The 26,389-nt window shown below is 33.2% G+C and overlaps 1 protein-coding gene across 1 annotated transcript in view; it reads left to right on the top strand.

The window, feature by feature from the left end:
• Positions 1 to 13,736: 13,736 nt before the first annotated feature.
• LOC129219114 (armadillo repeat-containing protein 2-like) overlaps positions 13,737 to 26,389 on the top strand; it is a 50,450-nt gene continuing 37,797 nt past the window's right edge. The window contains exon 1 of the mRNA XM_054853436.1: positions 13,737 to 13,869. Coding sequence (XP_054709411.1) covers positions 13,737 to 13,869 — 133 coding nt within the window. The remainder of the gene's footprint in view (positions 13,870 to 26,389) is intronic.

Below are 26,389 nucleotides of genomic sequence, written 5' to 3'. Positions count from 1 at the left end.
TTCGTTCTAGAATTCTTAAATTCCCTCAAGACTATTTCAAATATCTTAATTGTAACCGGTAACATTGTAAAATCAGTTTCAAGTCATCTCTTTTGTCTGATGATTATCGTTCCTAGCCGTTTTAGCAGCAGTAAAAAAATTATTCAAGTTAAGTAGATTAATTTTTTACTTTTCTCTCGATTTGTCAAAACGAAAATCCCTTAATATTGCGGATCAAGTTGAATTGACAAAGAATGAAGATGTATGAAGGCGCAAAAATGTAATTTCTGTTATTTTTTTAATTAACTTTTAATTAATCCAATGCTTGTATAAATTAGAAATTAGGTTTCATACACGAAAATTAGCTTTAATTTTAATGTTTTAGGAGATTTTTAGGATAAAATAAGATAGTTTCAATATATCGAATTTTTTTCTGGCACTTTGCTACTTCGATATATAGAGGTCTGACTGTAGTTAAAGGGACATTCCAAGGTATTTTTGACATTATGTAGAGTCCGTAACGTGACCTTTTTTTGCCATAACTTTTTAATTTACCGTTTGATTTGCAAATTATTTTAATTTGAGCTGGTAGGTTGGTTGGTAAAGATCAAAATAAAATAATATGCTAATCAAACAGTAAATTAAAAAGCTATGGCAAAAACGGTCATGTTACGGACTCTACATAAATGTCAAAAATACCTTGGAATGCCCCTAAAGCAAAAATATAGAATTTGTTTAGCTGAAATAAAGCTTACTACCAAAAAAAGCTACAATAGCATTTGATGGAACCAATTATAACAGTGAAACTGGTTATAATGTGCTTTCAGAAAATCTCTACAACCGATAGCATGTTCTCATCTGATTTTTGAAAACAGAAAAAAAAAATGCCCTAACTTGCTAAATAAAGTAGAGTTCTGGTTATCCGGGAAAAACAGGTCGAAGAGAAGGTGAATATAAGCAATAAACTTACAAATCAGTTAATGACATTAATTCATCATTTGTGATCAATTTAACGTCATCTGAGAATTTCCTTCAGAGACATATAGTAAAAGATTGAGCGCACTCACTGGTACATGCAAGCTATCAGCAGATACCGACTCACTGATGCCTGCAATCTATTGGATGACACATATGGGCATTCCACAAAAAACAACCATTTTGCCCTGCACATGAAGTCTCATACCTGTCATTAAAAATAATACTTTAAAATATTAATGGACAAATTTTTTCTGCTTCACAAATTGCAAACTTATGTGTCATATCTTAAGCAAAAAAAATTGACATTACCCTTTAAAACATTATTTTTTAATGAAAAATGAACCATCACACGCGGGACAAACAGTCGACTTTTTCGTGGATTTGCCATATGCTTACTGACGCTTGCCAGCTATTGGCAGACAATGTTTCAATGATTTTTGTTGGGTTAATTAATTAAATACCAAATCTAAATTCTGCTGGCTTGGCTAATCCAGAAGGGCAAATAAACGGAACTATTTCTATAAACTATGCTATTTTTTTACTGTGAATACTACTTATCATTTAAAAGCTTCAAATTAAGATCGGAAGATGAAAAACTGTTTCAAAAATTTGTTCGCAGGGTAATATAGTGCACTTTTTTTAACTGAAAAACTAATTGTTTACTTCTGAAAAGGGGTGTGTTTTATACAGAATTGTGTTGTATAGGTCGGTGTTATGAAGGTATTCTACTGTATTATTATTAAGTTTTAAAATCCATTACATAGTTTTTAAATGAAAGAGTAACAAACATACATACATAAAAACTTTCATGGTTTATAACAGTAAAAAATGATTTCCAATCAGATTTTTTTTTTTTTTTCAAATTTCCAATGATAAGGGCAGAAATGAAAATATGAAACACAAATATCCAAAAGAACAAGTAAACTAATAAAATAGAGACGATCCTTGAACCCATTAAGGACCATCAGTTCATGTACGTACCTTTAACGGAAAAGTACCCATTGACAGCTTAACAGTGCCTCAGCCTTAAAATTATTCCAGATAATGGCTACAGTCAATTCAGAAAGGAAAATGTCCCCACAAACGTTTGTCACACCCGTCACACCAAATTTTCCAACAGAATAAATATTTGATCAAATTTAAACATTGTACTCCTATTCAGACCTGGAAATAATAGAACTTTGGAAAGTTTCATACTTTTCCATGGAAGAATGCATTTGTTATGGTAATTTATGCATCTTTTTAGTGACTGGTGTGAAAAACGAGACTTTATAACTTTATTTATATTAAAAATTCTGTTCAGTATTTTGTTATGAAAAATTATAATCCACCCAAATTAAATAGTAATCCTGGGCGAATGAAAATACTATGTTTTTCCTAAATACAAGTTTGTTACATTATGTTAACTTTAAACTCAAAAAAAATAATAAAAACGCAACTTTTATGAAACTTTTCTTTATAATTTCATAAACCTCATGTTACTAGCTTTAATTTGATGAATTACTTGTCGCAATAAAACAATTTTTAAATTTCAATCCTCATGTCAACTTTTTCGTGGAATTGCCCATAAGTAATATTTTTCATTAAATGAATACAAGATTACAACTGCATTATATTTCAGGTTAAAAAAAATACAGATATATAAGACTTTACGTACATAACTGAAGTTGAATTTAAAATCTGGCTTTCTGTACGTTTCTAGCAGATATTAATGCGATAAAGTTCATTATTTTGGAAAATTATTGTGAAAATAGATTATGCACAATGACATTTGTTCCCCAGAATTGGAACTTAACATCAGAAATACGTAAACAACGAAGGAAAAATGTTTTGTATTTAATTTTAAAATTTACTGAAGAAACTACGGCATTTTTTATTATTAAAACAGTAATAATAATTTAAATAAACATTAAACAACATAGAAAAGTAAGATGTTTTTGAAGTTTGGTTGTCATGACCATGTCAAAAACCTGCTGCCATTTAACATTGCCAAATAATTCCATTATGATTTTTGATTAGTACTGAATAAAATATACAAGGACGTTGCTACTACTCCTCGAAAATAAGCAGCTATGATTGGCTAACGTAGTCTACTCCAGTAGGAACTACTTATTGGCAAAATAATCGCTCATTTTGGCGAAAAACTTCTAATTCTACAGGAAATAAATTACATGACGAATTATACAGTTGAGTAATATTGTCGGTTGCCATTTTTTTCTTGCGTGCAGAGAAATACGCTCAGAATCAATGTTACAAAAGCTTTGAGGCTTTGTCGTAAGCGAAAGCAATTTAAATGTTTCCTTTTTGATTATTCTTTAAGAAATGCTGCTGTGTATGAGAATTTCGAGGGATCCTTATTGCGATGAGGACTTCCCTTGAATTTGCTTTTTTCCTTTTTTTTTTGTGTGTGTGGGGGGGGGGGGAGAATGCACTAGTATTAGAGTTCTCATTAGTTTTCGAACTAGTATTATAGAGTCCCTACAGAGATTTTTAGAGGGCGGAAATGGTTAAGAGGAATGTATTGGAAAGGAGATCTCTTAATACTCTAGTGGAGACTTTTGGGGAATGTTTTTCTTTTTATAATATAGCTTGAGTTCTTGAGTATTAAATGTCCTCCTTCACAGGGGTACCCACCTAGGGGGAGGATCATGGCGTTTTTAGGGGGATTCTTTTAGGGGTATTTTTTTCATTGGGGGGACTCTTGCTCGGGTGTTTTTTTGCGATATTGAGAGGAGATGCGCCCTTGCCCATCGGGGATGAGCACCCCTGTCATTCAAATGAAGCTTTTCCGGGACTACTGTCCTTAATTTGATGCGTCGCTTGAACAGGACTGTTGACGTTATTTATTACGAAGAAATATACGCGGAGGGAGAGAGTTCATGGTGCACAGGCTGCTTTAATTAGGTTTTTAAGGGGGTAGTTTTAAGTGATATGTTTATCCTCATTTTAGAGGGACTCTCTTTATGGGGGGGGAGTACTCCGGTCATAGACGCTCATATGGGTGGCAAGTGAGGGCTCAAGCCCTCCCCCCTTAGAAATCACAGAGGCGTCATCCTAAGGGCAAGGGCGCACCCGTCTCAATATTGAGCTCCTTCCCCCAAATGAGAAAAATACCCCTCCCTATAAATATTTTAATGGCGCAGTATGCGCCATGAACCCCCCCCCCCCCCCATCCCAGGTGGGCACCCTCGGAAATCAAAACTTCCTTGATTTTAGTATTTTTTCTTCGCAAAAATGTATTAACATTTCTCTAGCTACTAATGAATAAGTTATTAAAAATGTCAAATTTTAATAACTCTAATCTGTACAGAAATCGGTTTCCACGGGGAAAATATATCCTGCTACACCATGGGGAAAATATCTGGTCCCCCTCTTCTCAAAATGTTGCATATGGGCGCCCATTTTCCGGGATCAATATGATATATCAAGGGGTTAAATGGAGTTAGGACATCGCTCATGAGAAAGATTTAGGCACTCTTTTGATACTATTAAATTGTTTCTTCATTCCAAGATAGTCACTTTTGGAGATCGCGAGGGTGTCGACTGCCCCCCCCCCCCCCCCGTTATAAAAAAAAATTTTTGGACTAATGTCAACTATACTTTATCTTAATGAACATTGGCAAGGTCGATGCTATTCCGAAACTGTTGACTTTTTTTGTTCAGCATCACTTTTAGTATTTCTTCAGGAGAGAAATCCGACACTGCCTCTGTTTCGGTTTCTGACTTTATATGCATATCGCGCGTCAGCATTACGTTAACGTCATATGTTCCTAAGCATGAATCTTGCTTTGTAACCGTGTTTCTGATCTACACACAGTCAGCACAGCTTATTTGGACGATATAGTTATGAATCCCCTACTGTATATATGCACAATGGGAGAGGGGAGCATGAATGCCTTGGTTCCAGGGCTGGATCTGCGTACCTGCAGACCCCGCGTTGCGGGGGGCCCAATGTCCCAAGAAATTGGGGAAAAAATTAAAAAAAATAAATAAAAAAAAAAACTACACAAAGACTTAATTACGTCACAAACATTACTACTAGGGGAATGGCCCTACAGATTTTGGGGCACAAAATTTATAGATCCGGTCCTGCTCAGTTTAAAGTAAAATAAAAAACAGAGCCCCTTCAAGAAAAAAATTGGGCCTACCAATACAGGGCCGCAAGAGCTTGAGTTTTCCTTCAAGATCTTATAGTTTTTTCAATCGGAGACTACCTTTTTTTAAGACCAAACTATCCAAATAACGAGCCTGAACCTCCCTCCCCACGACCATATGGCCTATTGTGGCAATTGTCCCTGATAAAAAAAAGTACTTTGTGCTGATTAACTAATACGAATACGACGACCAGCCAGCAGGGGCGGATACAGAAAAATCATTTGGAGGGGGTACGGAAAATTGAATAGCCTCCCCCCCCCACGTCACCTTTGATGTTTCATAACAAAGCTTTAATGACTTTATTTTTAAAAGTTCATGTTTTTTATTTCTCCTTTAGATCGAGGAATCTACTTCGAAGTACATGAATATTATGCACTAATATACTTTTAATGTAGACCGAAAACATGTGAAATACATGAACCGAAAACATCTTTAACGTTTCAAGCCATTTAAATACTAAACCCAATATAATGTCACCATAGGCGGATTTAGGCAGAAATATTTGGGGGTGCAACAATAACAGGGATCTAGGGAGGGGAGGTATTCCCGGAATAACAAGGCAGTGGCGAAATCAGAAAATAATTTTGGGGCGAGACTTTTAAGTCTAAAAAACGCGATGTAAACCATATTTAGTAAGATTAGGCGATGGGCAATTCTTAGCATTTCAAACTGCAGAAAATGTCTTAAACGAAAGACGATATTAAAAGCAATGGGTGAATGCAGCTACTGGTTTGGAATCGAATTCACATTCCGGAAAAAAATTTGAAATAGTAGTTTTGAAAACGCAGTTTTACAGTTCTTGGTGGTATTTTAGGAGCAGGAAAGGTACGTGTGGCTCCAAGGCTATTTTTAGAAATTTTATTCTTATAAATGTGATTATAGTCCGTATTTATAGTTTGGGTTAGGAATGTGACTCATAGACTGTCTCCAATCGATTTTTTGATAGCAGATAGAAATACGTACCCCGCTCCCCTCCCCCAAGCTTTCCTTTAACTTTTTATAATTGAATTCCAAAAATACTACGGAGGACAATTTTTGATGCTGTTACTGTACGGGGTGTTCTGGAGCTCTGCCCTGGAAAATTTTCGAAATCGAAGTCCTAAAAATGAAGTTTTTCTGCAATACTCCATGGCATTAAAAAAAAAAAAGGATTCTCCCACTTAAATATTTCAAAATAGTAGTTTTCAAAACCAAAATATTAACACTCTTCGATTATATTAGAGAAAGGGGGTCGGAGGCCCTTGCTCGAATATTTTCTAAAATTAAAGTCTTAAACACATGACTGTAAGACCATATTTGGTAACGTTAGGGACACTGCAGTTTATCAAACCTGAAGCTCCAAAAACGCAATTTTAAACGATTTTCGATGTATTTAGGTGATTGGAAGAACTTTCTTGGAAATTTTGCGAATTTGAAGCCCAAGAAACGAAATTTGAGGTACTCTGTAATAACTTTGGCTGGAGAAAGAGCTTTGGAGAAGAAAAATTTTGAGGACTAATAGAAAAAATGAAAACGAAATAGAAAAAAAGAAAAAAAAAGGGGGGGGGAGATATGAAGGAAAGAGGATTGTGCGAGGAGGCACACAATTCGCCGCCAAAAATCTGAAGCTGTTGAAAAATTTAAATGTCACTATTTCTTTTTGAAAGAAATTAAGATTTTTTCCCAACATTCTTTTTTTTTCCGTAAAATAACTGCGTTTTACAAAAATGAGATCTTTTCTTCTCTTCAATAATAAAGAATATTTTTAAGAAAACATCTACTCAGCATTTTGTGGGGAGGGTCACCAATCTTGTGCCCCCTGCCCCCTGGATGCACCTCTGCAACAAAATGTCCGGGAGTCCTGCTTCAAAAAGTTTTGAAAATTTACCTTAAAATGCTGGTTTTCGGTTGATTTCGGTGTAGATTTTATTAATAAAGTTTCTTGTAATAGAGCCATGTTTTTTTTTTCCTTTCCGGACTTAATTAGCCATTGTTGTTTCAAAATAGAAGAATTGGTATTGATATACAAATAAATACCCAATTACAGAACATGCAATTATTCTATACAATAACACAGCACTGGACAATAAATTGTTTGAGAAGTTTCTTTATTTGTATGAAATTAATTATTGGGTTTTTTTCCAAATGGATAAAATTACTTTAATTCTTAATATGAGCACATAGTTATGTTTTTCTTGCACTAGCGACGTTTGGTGATACACTGGATTCAAGTAAATATACTAGTATAGCAGCTATGAATTCCCCCCCCCCCACCCAACTGCGTTTCTGTGTGAAATATACTAAACTAATTTTTTTCAAAACCCAACCAAAAAGCTTGGGGGTGCGGCGCACCCCCTGGCACCCCCGTAAATCCGCCTATGAATGTCACCGAGATGCTAGACAATGAGCAGTTTTACTCAGGAACATTGCCGTTAAGGTTATAACAAAAGGGCAAAGTTATTAAATAAACCCATACCTCAATTGAAGTTTTTAAAATTTATTTGTAAAGAAAATCATAACATATAAGTTTTACTGAAGAATTCAGAAACTATTTTTGTGTGAATTTCAAAACAATTGCTGATTTGTTCTTGAAACCATGATACAGTTGAGATAACATATTGATACTACATGCCGTTTCCATTAAAAATCATGGTTTTTCCAAGAAAATACCATATGATTTCTTTCATTTTGCATTTTTTATAAGCTGAAAAAGAATCGCAAATAGGTTCCTGGATCAAAATGACTCTTTTAGGTGCGCCTACAAATTTAAAAAAATAAATAAATAAAATTTTTAAAAAATCAAAATAATTATTATTCCATCAAAGAAGAATTAGTGGACGAATCGCAAAAATACGGTCCCTTGAATTCGAAACTAGTGAGTTAAATGTATTCTGCAACTCTGAGCCTCTGACTCCAGTAATACTTCCTTAGCAAGCAAATATGCTGTGTGTGTTTTGTTTTCTTTTTAATTAACTACGTAAAAAATGCAAAAGAAAAGTCAATTAAAAAGTAATAACTAAAATAGTGAAATTAATTCATCCTTTGGGGGGGGGGGCGCAACTCCCAGCCAGTCTAGCATAGATTAGGGTTGGTGACAAAACCTCTCCTGAAACGTTGGTCCAAAAAAAAAAAAACTCAAAACCATTTATTCCTAGAAAGAAAAAAAAGTGCGATTTTTCCGTTCATGTCATAGTTAGGAACAACTGCCTTAGCGCATTACAGAAGCGGGAAAAGCAGATTCTGTAGGTCAAATTTGGAGTTTAGGTTAGGGTAGGGGGGGGGGGGAAGCGCCAAGAATAATCTTTTCACGGATTAATGGGTAAAATAAATTTAAGTGATCGATATGCTAATTAATGGACGTATCTCAACTCCACATCAAGGAAAATTGATATTCCGTTGAGATTCTTGAGTCATTAAATACAAAATTAATCAAAAAATTTATTTTCCTTTTTTCTTCCCATAATAGGAGGAAACAAACATTAAATATGTATACTCAAACTCCAAATAATGAGGGAATTAACAAAATATTTATAAACGAATAAAAATTTTATGTTTTAAATATTTATTTAGCGAGACTTATTTTCGTCGTCATGGTTACAAATCGTCTGCATTCAAGGCTTATCTCAAATAGTTTTTGCATAAAGGTTTTTTTTTTTTTTTTTTTTTTTTTGTGTAAAATCAAATATTTTCAGGAAACACATCTAAAAATACTTAATTCTGGTAAGGATAAAAGTATAACATTATACGTTGTAAGTTTAATCTTTATGAAAAGTGCACGAGTGCAATTTGGTCATATCTTTATTACCTCATCCTAATTACTAGTTTTTTTAAAGAATATGCCTCCTTTTACCTAACCTAGAAAATCACTGGTCATGATATGATGAGTGTGAATTTGTCCTCTACTTCCATTCTATACATAGAAACAAGAAACTCAACGAGTAGGGCCCTATCGCAATTTGTGATTTCGAAAAACATAATTTGAAATCAAGACGTCAAAATTCAAATGAATGCCAGGGCCTTTTTTTTTTTTCAAGTTACAACAATTTATACGTTTTGAAGTAAAATTGTGAAATCAAAGTTTGTGTGTGGTCTTTGTATTAATGTGGGGCGTCTTGACTAGAATGTGCTACGTTGCAAATGCTTGAAAAAAAAAATGACAGAATCTTGAAAAAGAGAGGAAAGAAACAAAATTTTGAAATCTAAGAAATCATGGCTAAAACTAAAACAAGTGAAAATGTGTGAGGGCTATCAGCTAAAAACAGATAAATAATTATAAATCATATATTAATTTGAAAAAGAAAGGCATATCCTCTCTAATATGCACACTTGAAGGATCCATGAGCAGTGCATGTCTGAGACAATTTCTTTTACTCATCATTTGTCCTAACATAACTGAACCAACACTTATTTGCAATATTAGCAACCAAACTTCAAATGATTAAAATGTTTTTTTTTCCACCACACTTCTAAGATTTATATGAAATGGCTAGATGTAGCTGTTAAAAAATATCGTAGCTAATTTGAGAGGTTGCAGAAAATTTATAACAATCTGGTAGAAAACATTAAATATACAGACACAATTTGATACAAGAACTTTATTTATAGCTCCCAAAAATATACACATAGTAGGTACCAATTCAAATGATCAAATCTTTATTTCTTCATGAATGAAACAGAAATATATCTGTTTAACAAATTGGATTTGATCAAGGGAAATGGAGCAAGCCTCCAAACAATATGGTAAAAACCTTTTAAAAATTAACCAATTCCTCTTAAATGAATTGTTATGAGGCATGTTATGTCTTCAGGTACTTCCACCCTTTTTTGATGACAAGCAGACAAATTACACAGAATAATTTCAATATTTTGCCCCAATGTCTTGTTAGTTCTACCATTATCCTGCTTCACACTGTTCCTTCAATGTTCTACGTAGGATGCCTTTAAAGATGTCTTAACAAGCTTCTAGGCAAATATCTAGAAAAAGGAGGATCCAAGCTTTAAATCTTCAAGAATATGCTCCTACTTAGTCTTCCATTGAGCTTAAAAATTTATTTTCTGAATTTTCATTTAAACTATTTTACAAAAATTATGGGTGCTATTAACAAAGATGGGGTAAGAGATATTAAGACATGAAAGAAACAGGTGATCTAAAGAAGCTCCAAACATCTCTATATGGAATAAAATTGCGTAACACTTTTTCATCAGGGGTGTGTAAAGAGGTGTCAGAAGGTATAAAAATTACTTAACAAATACACAGTAAAAATTAATTTAGGTTAGCTATGCCAATTACTGTAAATTCAAGAGATCAATGAGCCTGAGCTGTTATCTTTCGCTAACAGCTCAGTTAGCAAAAGCTAACACAGTTAGCTTTTGCTCCTCAGATGTGTAGACAAAATACTACATAGTACAGTTAACGCTCAATCACTGTACTCAAAGTCCTGAAAAAACCGGCTGTAACCTTTGAGTTACGGGAAGCAACCACAGCCCTTCTCAAGAGTTAGGGACCCAATGAAATCTATGAGATAAAAAAATATTGGAATTAGAGTCAACTGCATAACACAAATCAATGAATAATAAAAAGTTAGAACATAAGAAAAAAATTCATGTACACTTGTTATTTGATGATTTTAAAGTTGAATAATTTCCCCCTTGATTACTTATTACAGATTAAAACTCATGAAATATCACATACATTCATACTTCTGTTGAATCAGTTATTACTCTTCAGGCTCCGACTAAATTGAAAAGCATAAGCAGAGGAAATGACAGCAAATGAAGCCAAATCTCTCTACTATGTGCCATTTAATCAGGAATTTTCAGTTTTTGCATCTGCACATGCGAAATACTTCTTGGACTGAGGGGGAAAAAAACTTAATTTAAAACTTAAATGCACAAATATTGCCATGCATCATAATCATACTGGAATAATACACAATGCAGTTTTTTCTCCTTTTTCAAATATCAAATTGCAGTTGGTTCTGTTTAACGACATTCTATTGAATGACTTTTCATAGTCCCAGATACTCCACTGCAGTTTTAGAAGCATTCTATTTAAGTACGATTTTTTTGTGGTCCCCTGAAAGTCGTTAGATAGAGTCAACTGTATTATATTTCTCATCTATTTCTAATTAAATTATCTATTTAATAGTTTTAATAGGTTAACAAGCTGTTTTTAATAGCTTACTCTGCTTAACTTTTTTTGAACACAAATCAATAAACAATCACAAGTTAGAATACATGGGAAAAAGTTCATGTAGGCTTGTGTCATTTATCAACTTTTAAAAATACTACTAAGATAATAAGTAAAAATACTACTTTATCTACTTTAAAAATACTACATACAACTAAAGTTGTATGATTTTCTACTTGATTACCTCTTACAGATGAAAACCCTTGAAACATCATACAGATCCATACTTCTGTTGATTTAGTTGTTACTCTTCAGGTTCAAGCTAAACTGAAAAGTACAAGCAGAGGAAATGACTGACAGTAAATGAAGCCAAATCTCTCTACCATGTACCATTCAGTAAGGAATTCAGTTTCTGAAGCTGCACGCCCAAAATACTTCTTTAACTATGGGGGGAAAAAACAACTTAATTTAAATCTTAAATGCAACAATTTTACAATGCATCACAATGGAATAGTACGCAATGCATGAGTTTTCACTGTTTTCATAAACAAATTATTATATTTCTGTTGTCTATTACACCACGTTTCTACTTACTCAGATGGACAATATAGAATAGCATCCAAAAGGAGAACAATTATAATAAATTAATATGAATTTCTGCCTTCTGTGCATAGAAAAAAAATCAAGGATACCAAATATCAAGCGGGGAAATGCTTTGCACACAATGCATTTTAACCTGGAGTGCTCACAGACATATAAGATAAACACACCAGTTGTGATCAGTGCTTCAGCAGTAGCCACTTCAAGGTTAATACTTGAGAAAATAGGATTCCATGTCTCCCAATGGATTCAAAAGTGCACCAAACATCATTTACACCTCAATAGCGAAATATTAAATACATTGTAACATTTTACCCGCATCAAATCATATTATCGACATGCAAGGTCGAGCGAAACAATTTTGTAATAGATTAACTAGCTGCATCAATTTTTAAATAAATATTTTGATTCTTTAAGAATTGAAGTTTTCAATACTGTTTTTTTGGGTACTTATCTAGTTCTTTTGTGAAACATAAATTAAGCTTAATTATTAAAATTTGCCTTACCAAATTATCCTTGGGTACTTTTCGTTCGTTCATGCGCGTCAAACCATTACAGTCGCCTAACGTCATAGTTGCCATAAACTCCAGGTCAAAATCACTAACGATTTAGCTGTTATTTACATCTACTCGACAAGATGCTGTCGTCCATATTTAGATAAAAGTAGCCTCACAAATACTGACCCAGTAATGCATTGCCATGAAAAGAAAAAAGAAGCCAGGAATATAATACAAACATTACAGTGCAACAAGAATAACACACAGTAAAAGAGCTGTAAAACACTATTGAAAAGATATTACATGAAGCAATTTGGCATTAAGTATAAAATAATTACCTATTGCTATTTTAATTGCCTGTTGAGCTGTAGGAGCTCTTAGTATAAAAAATGTCAGTAAATGCAATAAATATATTATCAAACAGAAAGCTACATTAATGTTGATGAAAAATACACCAAATCGAGGTCTCAAAAACAATAGATATCTTCTTTGGTGACTAAATACGGTTCATAAAACCAATCATCGGCAAACTTAGAGTCATTAATGAATTGAGACACATTTTGAGCAGTGTATTTATTTATAACCTTATAAAACAGCTAATACATGGAACGTAGTATTATTTTTTAAAGAGGAAGCAACTTGTAAGAAAATTAGATTATATTTCTTATATGTCAGTTCGGTGTATACACCAATTCGACATTTCCATGTTTTTAATGTGTCTAATATGAACATCACTCGTCAATTTAGCAGAATCTTGCACATCAAAATGCACAAAATTCTCTTCTTCCGTAATTTGTCTTGTAAGCTTTCAAATGAGGAAAACTTCGCCCCTACTTCAATAGTCATTCCTCTATAATTACAATAATTAGATCATTAAAATACTATCCATATAGGAAAGTATGCCGAAAAAGCACGAGGCGCAGTTGTTTCTCGCTGGAATAAACAACGCGAACGTGATCGCCAAATATCGAGGACGTCTGAAACCACGCCAAGTTACTACAAAGGTTGCTAGAAAAATCGAGGAGTAGCAGACACTTCCAATATACAATACTACTAATGGTTTTTTTTTTTTCGTTTTGAATAACTATTTTAGTTTAATTCGTATGAAATCAGAGAATTTATTCATTATTTAATCCTTGTTTTTAGAAAGAATGTAATTAAATTCTTTCCTGAATAAAAACCTTAACTTTCGGTCGTATTTGTAACCATAGCAACGATAACAAGGGGCTTTTTCAACATGTTTTGGAATAAAATGAAACTTACACAAACTCTCATAGGATGTTGTTGCAATTTTTGCTTTTGTGTACAGAAACTTGTTTTCCAAAATTTCTTATTTTTCTCTTTGATTAGTTACAATTAGAATCAAACCAGCTCTTTTGCGTCGTTTTGTTCCGAAAAAACTTTTCGCGAATTGATTAATGTCTACCGATAATCCCTCATCTCCATTTTATGCTCACCCTATGGATAGAAAAAGGAGTGTATTGCTGGTAAAAGAAGCAAAGGCTGAAATTAAAAAATTGGAGTCCTACCGGCCAATAACACCTTTTGGTCGTAAAAAGTAAACTTATTTATGTATTGTTAATTTTTGTATCTTATTTTTTACCAATCTAAGTACAGTATAGAATAGATCGTCGTTTATTCAATTGTTTTAACAATGTTTTTTTTTTTTTTTTCAATGCTTTACTCTTTCATTCAAAACATGTTTCTTTCTTTTTTAGCTGAAATTTCTGCAAAAATATTTATAATCCTTTTATAACAACAGCATCAAAAGGCTCTTCAACCTGCTTATTTGTATTAAAAAATCTAGGAAAAAAATCTCTAGCCAAAAATTAATCCTTAAAGAAATTATTTTTGTTTGCTATCCTAATCCTGCCACCTCAGTGGTGGATATAAGGGGAGGATCATGGAGTTCATGACCCCCCCCCCCCTAAACAGTCAACAACAGTATCCGTCCACATTGTGTTCAACCACTTTGTGCATAAAATGTAATCGATTACAATATCTTTTCAATTCATTAATTATTTTTGGAAGTTAATATTTGAACTACTATTTCATTTCATTGCTTATGAAATTAATTTGAAATATTTATTTATCCCCAATAAAGTGCCTTATTCCTAGCAAATTGGTGCTTTTTATTGACCCCTAAGCAGTTTTAGAAAATTTTCATGCCCAAAACCGTAGGTTGTTCATGGGGAAGGGGGGGGGGGGCATTCTTCAGCATGACCTACCCTAAAATAGTTTTCTGTATCCGCTCCTGTGCAACCTGATGTAATAAAAAAATTCCGAAAACGAATAATACATAGCCAGAAGGTGTGTGATCACTGATCAGTGATCACACACCTTCTGGCTCTGTAAATGGATATCAATATCCATTTCACAAACATAATCAGAAATTTCATGAATAACAATACAGTTATACATACCATTATATGTTACCCAGTTATGTATACAGTTATATATTAGCCCTCATACCGAAGAAAAATTAAGTTGAGCAGCACGCCGTAAAATTAGAATTTTCCTGCATGCTGGATAATTCGCAGTTTATTTTGCTGCAAAACAAAGAAAAATTTCCCCATTCACTTTCAATTAGAAAGCAAATCACAGTTAGGAAAAAAATAAATAAAGCCCAAAAGTAACATTCTTTCAAAAAAAATGTGCATTACATATAATACGTGCTTGTTATTTATGATTGGTCATTATTAGCGGATTTAGTTGTAAATCAATAAAGTCATCAATTCCGAAGCAATCATTGTTAACTGCAATTTGTTCATTTTTTTTAATAAATTATTTTAGGTTCCTTTGAGAGAGATAAGTTTAATCAGGGGTGCCCACATGGGGGGGGGGGGTCATGGCACTGTCTGTGCTATTGATATTTTTAGGGGGGTTGTTTTGAAAGGTATTTTTTTTACATTGGGGGGATATTTGTGATATTTAGGGGTTGCACCCTCGCTCATAGAGGAGGTGGGAACCCCTGGTTTGATTTTCATTTATTGAATAGCTATGGTAAATTCTTTAGCACTGGTTGATGGGCAGTAACTTACTGCTTAAATGTATATTTAGTTTAAATTTAATTTTACAAATTATTTGTTATTAAATAATATTTTTTGTTAAAATTTTTAATGACATTGTCAGTCAATAATTTTTACAAAATTAAAATGTTTATTGATATAGAACTTATATTCATTTTTAAGGTGAACATGTATTTTTATAGTATTTCTTTTTTTCTTTTTTAAACTTCGACTTTTCTGGCATGCCAGAAAGGACCAGGCAAGTGTTATTGAAAATCTGGTGACTCCCGAATTTTGCGGCATGTCAGTTAATGCGGGGTAATACGGTATATATATATCAGGGTTTTGTTTTGGACTTCCCGACACTGGTTTAAGACAGGACAGGTGGATTTTACCCTCCAAAACTCCGAAATTTTCTTAAACTGTCCAAAAGTGTGCTAAAGCTAAAGGGACATAATTTAATCAATTCGTATTCACTGTGATCTTTGTAATGCCTGAGTATAAATATTAAAAAGTTTTAATTAATGAGTATTTGATAATACTTTTCTCTGATATGTTCATTCAAACAATATTTTACTTAAAAAAATTGCCAATAATTCTATAATATAAAAACTTCCTTATGTAACAGTTGGAAGAGATGAAAGGAAATTCACAACACCACCAAGACAACTAATTTCAGTTCCATTCATAACTCAAAGTAATGTTATTAAATGTGTAATATTTACAGGCTCGGACTGGCCCGCCTGCCAACCTGCCCGAGGGCAGGTGCGCCCTTCCTACTCTTTAAGATGAAATGCAATACAAAAGCCTTCGCTGAAAAACAAAATTAAAAAAAAAAAACTTGTCTTGCAAATTCAGAACGAAGTTTTCTAATTGATTCGAAAGCTCCCATACCTTCCCCTCATTTTGAAGTTTCGAAAATTTTCCTCCGAGCCCGGTTTCCCTAATGTAATCGTCTAAAATTTTTCGTCTTTTGAGTTTAAATTTCGAAAAATTGCCGGAAAAAGTTCCTTCTATCCCATCTCCCCTCCCTTTCCGTAATTTTTCCAAAGATGACCAACAAGAGCGTTTTTAAGACTCTTATTTCAAAAAAAAATAAAGGGAGAGACCTTCGAATCTTCAATCAAAAAGACTGTTTATTCTGGAACTTCGATTTCGAAAACGTTCTGGAAGAAAGTTTCGAATCGCATTTTTTTCCCTAATGTCATTAAAGATGGACGGCAATAGCGTTTTAAGATTGAAATTAAAAACAATTTCTGGAGATAAGGCCACTAGACCTTCTCTCTTTATCTTCTAACATCATCGAAGTTAGTCTAAAACTGCATTTTTGAATTACATAAACAAGTTTATTATTGTTGGTAGAGTCGGTAAGGGTTGCTGTTTGAATGCAGTTGTCTAGGCGTTTGTCAGTGAGTTTTTCTACACTTAGTTTTAATGAACTTCATAGCGGAAAAGTTGGATTTCGTATAGATATGTAGCAGTGCATTTTATAACATGATCACTTGACATCAATGTCGCCTAGTGAAAAAAAATCTCTCTCAGAAGATGCGAAATCAAACCACTGGGCGACATAAGAAATTCGGAATGTACTTATTCATTATTTTTTCTAAATTGCCGTTTTTGGTACTTGATTGAAAAAACTAGTGAAACGTGCTTTCCCCTAAAAGTCAACAAAGATGGCCTACAGTCAAGTTTTTACAATTTCAATGGGAAGTTCAGGAAATCTCTCCTCTCCCAAATAAACAAAAATCGTCTAAAATTGTGTTAAAAAAATTCCGGGAAAAGGTCACCAAACTCTCTCTCTCCACCCTCCAACACATCACAAAAAATACGTCTACAACTGTATTTTTATGACTTTAATTCCGAAAATTTTGCAGGGGAAAGTTCCTCAACCCCCTCTCTCCAATGCCATCGAACATTGTCAAAACTTTTGAATTTTTGGAGCTTCAATTTCGAATAAAAACCCCGGAATCGAAAACGTTTTCGAAAATGTCGTTAATGAGGGCTTTCAATTACGTTTTTAGAACTTCAGTTCCAAAAACATTCCAGGGGAGAGCCCTCAATCTCGAGTCCTTCTCCTAACGTCAATGAAGTCCCACTAACTTATGTTTTTGAAGTTTCAATATTGAAAATTTGAGGGTTTACTCCAGACTCAATCTCTTCCCTTTACGCTACCAAAGATGGCTAACCATCGTATTTCAAAGCTCCAATTTCCAACAATTTCCGATGGAAAGTTCCAAACCCCGTTCCTTCCCCCTACGTCATAAAAATTAGTTTACAACTGCGTTTTTGAGACTTCAATTTCAAAAAATTTCCGGAGAGGAGCCCCTATGTCTTTCTTTCCGTCTTTCTTTCCTAATCTTTCAGCATCATTCAAAGATTGTCTAAAACAGCGTTTTTGGAACTCCTAACATCGAAAAGTTTCTGTTGAAAAGTTCTGAACCCCATGTCTTCTACTACGTCATCAAAGATGGTCTACAATTGCGTTTTTAGGAGTTCAATTACAAAAAGAATTTCCGATGGCAAGCCCCCGAACCCCCTGGTTTTTAGCAACACTAAAATTGCGTTTTTGAAGCTATCATAAAACAACTGGGGAGAACTCATGTCTCTCATCTTTTCCTTCAAGAACACAAAGATAGCAAATAATTGTGTTTTCGAAAATATACCCTGAAATTTAAAAAAATTCCGGAACGGGACCCCCAAACCTTCCTTTTACTTGTTAACCTCCAAATAGTCTAAAAATGCGTTTCGAACAAAAATTTTCGGGAGAAAGCCTGCAAACACTCCTTCCTTTGCGCGAATATTAAACAAAACTCAATCAACAAACAAATCCAAAACTATCTTCAAATTTTATTTACAAATGCAATTTTAGTATTTCATTATGTTCGGTACGTAAACTGGTAAAAAGAGATGCCATTTTGTTGCTGCAACCTTTCTTTTATAAGGAAAAAAAAAACAATTGAGGACCTGAATAACAACTGAAAAAACTTCACGAGTTTTCAAACGAATCAAAAGTGAAAGGGTTTAATTTAGATAATAGATCCAGAATATTAGTAGAAACTCTTTTTTCAGTTTTTTTTATTCTTGTGTGTGTGATACTCGAAACACTTATAACTTTTCATTCAAACTCTTTGAGCGAAGCACATTACACATTATTCGGGGGGGAAAAAACATGCTACAAATTTTTAACTTTTTAAAAAATTCTATTTTTATTAGTCCATCCTCCCCCCCTTAATGGATTAAGCAATCGCCCCTCTCAACAGGATCGTCTGGATCCGCCACTGATCGCTCCTCTAAAATGATCGTCTATATCCTTTCCGCGATCCCCCCCCCCCTATTGGCATGCGCCTTCAGAAAAATTGGGGTATGCGCCTTTTTAAGGACCCAGTCCGACCCTGAATATTTAGGGGCAAAAAAAATCTAATTTTTTAAATGGTTTCTGCATATAAGTTTTACATGATACTTTAGCCAAAATTATTTTTTAAATCAGATTAAAGAACAATAAATTGATGATTAGATATTTGCAATTATATTTTAAAACTTGTGCAAATTTTCTTTTTTAATTCATATTTTTAATATAATACATTCTGTAACTACAACAGACAAGAAAAAAATATAGTAGCTTGACAGTTTTTAGAAACAAATTATTAGCATTTTCCTAAAGTAGTTTGGTGGTAATTTAGTTTTAGATCATGAAATGGCACCATAGTCAAGAGAAAAAATCTTCACAAAGCTGTAAAAAAGACGTTCAAATATATATACTTTTTCCTTCCATACAAAAATTGTCATGTGTTGCTTTTAAGTCAATTATTGCACTATATTTGGAACACTTTCGTTTGTACCCATGCATAAATGAGGCAGTGAGAAGCAAAGGGATGTAAATGGCAAAATTAAAAATTTGGAGAAAACCAGTACAAAGGGTCGGTGAACCTCTCCTCTGTCTTGGAGCAAGAAAAAGTATTAGTAGCCATTGTAGGTGCTGCTGTACAGCATCATAGCATCATTAGAAAAAAAATCAATGAAAGTCTACCTAGGATGTTATCTTTAAACGCGTTTTCCTCAAAACTTAAACATGTCCACTTACATCCCTTTGCTTCTCACTGTCTCAAATGTCAAAAATTTTGCTTATTATTATAGGGGGAAAAAACTCATTCAAACAAATTGAAATTCTAAGTGAAGAATTCAACTTCCATGTAACTAGATTAGAATCAGCTGTGTAAATAAGTTACCTATATATTCATTTTTGAAGGTTCACACTGAATAAATATTCAATATAAAACATAACTTTGACACATTTTATTCTGTTTTTAATATTTTATTACAAAATACATTTTCTCTAAAACTGTAGTGTCCAAAACCTTGCCAACTCTGAAAATATGTATCTGACATAAATTCATTAATGATGAACATAATTCATGTTTAATGTAATTCTGACTACTTTTTTTCTTTTTGGTTTTTTGTTTTGTTTAATTATTAGCTGTCAGAAGGTTCAATCTGAAGAAAATGTTTGTCTTGCTAGCAGAAAACTACTCCCTCTGGATACGTCAAAGGTAAATTGTAGTTAAAATGAAAAATGTTAGGCATATTTTAATGTGTAGTTATGTATTTTGTATAATATTAACATCCTGTGAAATAATCTAGAATTTATTTTCGTTCAATTAGGGAAGTGAGTGTTCATTCATTATTATTTCTACAGCAATAAAGCCCTATCATCAATTACGACATCGTTTCCTAACCGGTGGTTCTCAAACCCCTGGGGGTTAGCGAGATGTACGAAGGGGGTTCTCAAAAATAATATTGTAATGTCGGAAATTTAACATTTCTGTTTGAGTCGAAGTTCAAGCGTTTTTTGTTCGTCATTTATTCATTTGTCTCTTGCACATTCAATACTTTTTTGGATACAAATGTTAGAACACTTGCTGACATTCTATTTTGTAAATTTTAAGAATTAAGTCTCTTTTCAAGGAACGGGTTTTTACCATAGGCATGGGAACCGAGCTCTCGCCGAAAAAATTCATATTTTGAACGCAATGTATGAAAGCATGCGAATGCTTCAGTTTTCTCCGTTTGATTGGAGAGTTCGATCGAACTTGATGGAAACATTAAATGGAGCTTTTGTGAGTGTTTGAACTATTTTTACTTAATTTTCGATGTTTAGTTTCTTTACCATTTGAGTGAGACGAAGAGTAGCTATCACGCTTATCTTGTGCTTCGCCTGAAACACACTGATACAAAGAGTGCAATGGCGCTGCTGTCAGTTGCTACAGTGAGGTACGTCGCATGGTAAAAAAAATTACGGAATTAAAATATTAAAATTTGCGCTCCGTGCAAAAAAAGAACTCACGAAAATTGCGCAGAAAAATTCTTTTGTAATAAGTGAGTATAAAAATATTTTTGTTGGTAAAATTTACCGTTTTTATAATAATTAGAGTTCATTGCAGACGTGTCTACCATTTTTTAAAAATGAAATAAAATAAAGAAATAACCATGCATTTTATTCCGGATTTTAGCATAAGGACAAGAAAATTCTTCAGCACTAAAACGATTAATGTTACACATTGTATCCTTATCCAACAACTAGATTTTACTGGAAGAAAAACGATCATTTCGTTAATCTGAGACATTTTCTCTAAAAGATATTTTTCAGACATTTCTTTTTCTTTTTCTTTTTTTTTTTTTTTTTTTTTTGATTGACTGCTTTAGTATTATGAATAAATGCACTCTTGTGATAGAAAAAGACTTTTTAAGTTTTATTACCCCTTTTGAAAAAAGTTTCTGTGGGAAAAATGAATTTCAGCATGTAGAGATAAATGCAAAAGGAAATTAAATGCTGAACCTAATGTAAGACTGAAACTGCCAGACAAGGAATTTGAGCCAAACTTTGATATTCTTTGTTCCACAACCATTCCATTACGGATTTTTTCAAAGTGAGCTGAATCTCAAAGAATTGATCACTCTGATTGTTGCGTTGTATTTGTTTTGTAATAATGTTATAGCTATTATTTTAGCTTGTAGCAATGTTTGTACAATTTTCAGATTATTATTTTTGTTTTTCAAAAAATAAATAAATAAATAAATAATACTGTGTGTGGGATGGAAGGGATGATTCTCACTTAGTACTTAGTGCACAAGGGGTTCGCTAAACTTGTACAGATTTTGGAAGGGCAAGGCAAAAAATGTTGGGAACCGTTGATTTAGGGCATCGGTTCCCAACCGGTAGTTCGCGAACCCCTGTCGGTCCCCGAGAGGTATAAAGGGGGTTCGTGAAAATAATATTGTAATGGCGGAATTTTAACATGCTTGCTGAGCTTTTTTTTTTATTTGTTGTTTATTCATTTGTTTCTTACTCCATCCAGCCCTCTACAAAAGGTTTTAAGTCATCAAATGCCCCCAGAAGAGAACGAATTCTAATACCCCATCTTCGTATTCATCACACCAGATTTACTCCTAGCCATTTGCTTTAGGCATCTTTTATATCTGTCATAGACGGCTCTTGTGTCTGAAAAATACTTTTTAAATTTTATTACCATTTCGGACAACCTTTCCATGTGAAAAGGAATAAGCACACAAGCAAATTAAATGCTGAACTTAATGTAAAGCTGGCAGATATTTAAGCCAAACTTTGAGCTTCTTTATTCCACAGCTACATTAAGAGTTTTTTCAAACTTGACTGAATCTCAACAAAGAGGGTTTATTCTGACTGGGTTTATTCTGTGTTGAGTTTGTTCTGAATTCATTTTTTTTCTATTATTTTGGTTTGTAGAAATATTTGTGTTTTGCAATTATTTGCATTTATAATTTGCAATTGTGTGTCTTTCTTTTCATAGAACTATTGAGCAATATTACTAAAAAAATTCTCCCAAATTTTAATGTGCGTTTGATTTTTTTTTTTTTTTTTTTTTTTGCTTGTTACTTATTACTTCGTTCACAAGGGGTTCGCCAACTTTTTTCATTATCTGGAAGGGTTTAGCAAAGGAAAAAAAGTTGCGAACCGCTGATTAATGGAAAACAAGAGAGGGATATCCTGGAGGAGGGGGGATTTGAGGATATATGGATTTAATTCCTCCCACCCCATCCCGCTGAAACTCATAAAATGTATTTATTTTTACTTTCTTCTATATCTAATATATAGAAGAAAGTATTGGATTCGTGCAAATTTTCGAATTTCGAATTTTGACGGATTCGAACGTTTTGAGGTGTGCTGAGTCCATTTCGACTATTTTTGGAAAATGTCTGTCTGTGTGTGTGTGTGTGTGTGTATGTGTCACGTCTGTGTGTGACCAGTTTTTTGTGGCTGCTCTACAGCAAAAACTACCGCATGAAATCGAACGAAATTTGGTACACACATGTGCCCCTATGTGAACTTGTGCCCATTGGTTTTTGGCGCGAATTCCTCCAAGGGAGGTGGAGCAATAGGACGTTTTTTGAGTTACGTGTGATTGCTATTCCTCAGGAAGTAACTGGCAGAATCAAACAAAATTTGGTTCATATGTTGCCAGTAACAGGAACAGGTGCTGATTCAATTTTGGTGTCAATAACTCAAACGGGGGTTGAGCTATAGAACGTTTTTTGTCGTCAATTGTGACTGCTGTATCTCAAGAAATAATGAACGGAATGAAAGAAAAATTTATCGGCAAGTAGCCCTTAGTGGGTATAAAAGCTGATTTTATTTTGGTGTCAACAGCTAAAAAGGGGGGTAGCGCAATCGCCCGTTCTTTTTTTCCATTGTGAGTGCCCTGTCACAAGAAGTAATGCTACGTTCTAGTTGAAATTTGGAATATATGTGAATCCTTATGTAAACAGGCTTTGGTTCAATTTTGGCGCCAATCGCGCCAAGAGGTGCTGATTTATTTTTATTATCATTATTTTTTAGCGAATAAAACTAGCTTTATTAATGCAACAATAAGAAAGATAAATCGTAATAGATTATCGTCTGCTTATTTCTCGTGATTTTAATTGTATGGAAATGATTGGAAATATTATCTCAATGATTTAAAATTTTTAACTGTTGCCATCTTATGTTTTTTAACAAATAAAATATTTGTAATTAATTCAAGCAAGGCTTTTAAAATAACTTTCAATTTTCGCTCTTTGCTTTGCTTTTGCAATAATTCAGACATTGGGATGGTCGTCAAGTTTTTGCATGTGTAATTTTGTTTTTGTTGGGAATATTTCTTCTTCGTCAAGCATGGGAAGGGATCAGAAAAAAAAGAAAAATATAGAAGAAAGTTTCGTGATGGCCACAACATACTAGTTTTACTTAATGCACATATAGAGTCATTTTTAATATAGAGAAGGACTTAGGACTACGACTAACCATATCCCCATTTCTAAAAGAAATTTCTAGTTCTGCCATGGATATTGGATTTTTGAATCTTTATTAGATTAAATTTTAGAAAAACAAAGTTAATAGAGCACAAAATTTACAAATAATTTATGTATAATATATATTAGTATCCAAATTCATAGTTGCACTAATATTAAAATTAATTTCTTGCACACCATGTTGAATTTAGCATTAAAATTATTTAAAACCGAATTCCTTGGATTTACTTGAAACGTAATTTTGGATATAATGTTATTACTTTCCGTGCATGTTTTCAGTCTGCGAGATTCAATAACTTCCATGTCAAGTGATCCAAAGTTTTTCCCCTCACCTTTTTGTATTTCTTTGAAATTTGGCTCATCGATTGTACCCTTTGAGGTAATCAAAAGTCCAAATTTTTAAATTTTTATCTCTATTATTTTTTTATTTATGACACTTTGATTTTTCGAAAAACCCGCTTTTTTTCATGGATGCTTGAACATAAAATGGACGATAACTCAGCACCAAATATAGATAGAATGATTTGGTAAAAAGCATTTTAAAGTTCATCAGTTGCTGTTTAATGGGATATGCAACATAACTAATTTCAAACAATTTTAATTTAAAAAAAATAAAATTTAAATTTTAAATTTATATTTTTCATAAAAGGTATAATGAATTTTTTTTAAAAAATTCTCAAAAATTTGTGTGTATTTTATCTTCATTTGTGCAAAGTTTCAAGTTGGGATCTCAATGGGATCATATTTTTATGAATTTTTAAAGAAAATTTGACTTATGAAATAATGACATTTTTCAGATTCTAACTAGTTAAATATGGGGTTCTTATACTGGGGATGGTCTTGTAAGTAGTAATTGATCATGACTATACTTGAAATGAACTGACATGACTTTGTAGATTAGTACCTCCCATTCCTCCGCCACACAACCACTTTTTATCTTTTTTTTTTTTCAAAATTGTATTTAAAAAAAAAGCCGGCACGTAAGAGTTATAATCATAATAAACTGGGACGCACGCTGCTAAACGTCAGTAGTGACTAAAGCTTATAAATGGGAGGGGGGGGGGGTCATAAAAACTAAAAGTCAGAAAAACTGAAGAGAACCACTCATTTGCAGCTTTTTTTTCTTTCGGAAAGTAGGACGGTAGGGGAAGGGGGAGGGACAATCTGGAATAAAACATAACAGCATGGAAGGTTATGCTCAAATTAGCAAAATTTGTTTGATCTATAACTGCTTTTAATATATGTATAAATAGATCTCGCTGCATTGCTCTCGTTTACAAGTGAAATTAAAAGAAAACTAGCATTAAAGAAAAGAAAAAACAGCTGCACTCCAAATGTTGTAGAAAGACAGTTAGTTTTATGCGGACAGACATATGACCTGATACTTAGATTTATTTTTAGTTTAGTGTAAAAAGAATGAAACAACACGGGGGGAAATACTCCTATTTTGCTGTGATCTTGGGGCAAACTATGTCTTTCCTCCACCCAAAATTGAAAGTTGGTGCAGGGGGAAGGTACGAAATGAATCATAACTTTCCTTATCAGATAGTGAAATAATCAAGTACACTTTGTGAAGTTCGGATTGAAAAAGAAACACTTGGTCTGAAAAAAAAAAGCATCAGGTGAAGCGTGATACTAGTATAGTGTTAATCGTATGTGTGAATGAGTGGGGGGGGGGGGGGGGTGTACTTTGTCTTGCTTTAAAAAAGAACATTTACCAGCTTTTAATATGTTTCCTATTCATTTTGTTTTATTTTATTCATTTATTTATTTTTTACATTTTGAAAATAGTTTTGGAAAAAAATAATAAAAGTGGTGGCCCGAGGGAAGGGGCTTTTTTCTTACTTTAAAGAAGAACATTTGCCAATTTTTAAGAAGTTTACTATTTATTTTGGTTTTTTATTCATTTATTTAATTTTTACATTTTGAAAATAGTTTTAAAAAATCTGGTGGTGCGGGGGGAGGGGGTGCTTGCCAATTTACAAATTCACGTCAGCTCATTTCAAGCATAGTTATGATCAATTACTACTTACTAGACCATCCCCAGTGAGAGAACCCTATTTTTAACTAGTTAGAATCAGAAAAATGTCATTATTTCATAAGTCAAATTTTATTTAAAAATTCATAAAAATATGATCCCATTGAGATCCCAACTTGAAACTTTGCACAAATGAAGATAAAATACACAAAAATTTTTGAGAATTTTTTAAAAAAAATTCATTATACCTTTTTTGAGAAATTTAAATTTAAAATTTAAATTTCATTTTTTAAAAATTAAAATTTTTTGAAATTAATCATGTTGCATATCCCATTAAACAGCAACCAATGTACTTTAAAATGCTTTTTACCAACTCTTTCTATCTATACTTGGTGCTGAGTTATCGTCCATTTTATGTTCAAGCATCCATGAAAAAAAGCGGGTTTTTCGAAAAATCAAAGTGTCATAAATAAGAAAATAATAGAGATAAAAATCTAAAAATTTGGACTTTTGATTACCTCAAAGGATACAATCGATGAGCTAAATTTCAAAGAAATACAAAAGGGTGAGGGAAAAAATTTCCCAAATTTTGGATCACTTGATATGGAATGACCCTTCCGCTTTAAGCATAAATAAGAGAGAAATTATGAAGGTAGGACCAACGTGGCATTGAGAAAATGCGTCACTTCCGCTTTGGCCCTTGCCAGAATGAAAGGGAAAATTATGGGGAAAAGTGTTCCGGAAGAAGAACCGCTAGGAG

Source organism: Uloborus diversus, chromosome 1, assembly GCF_026930045.1.
Source record: "Uloborus diversus isolate 005 chromosome 1, Udiv.v.3.1, whole genome shotgun sequence".
Classification (NCBI taxonomy): domain Eukaryota; kingdom Metazoa; phylum Arthropoda; class Arachnida; order Araneae; family Uloboridae; genus Uloborus; species Uloborus diversus.
This window is presented reverse-complemented; position numbering and strand designations above follow the sequence as displayed.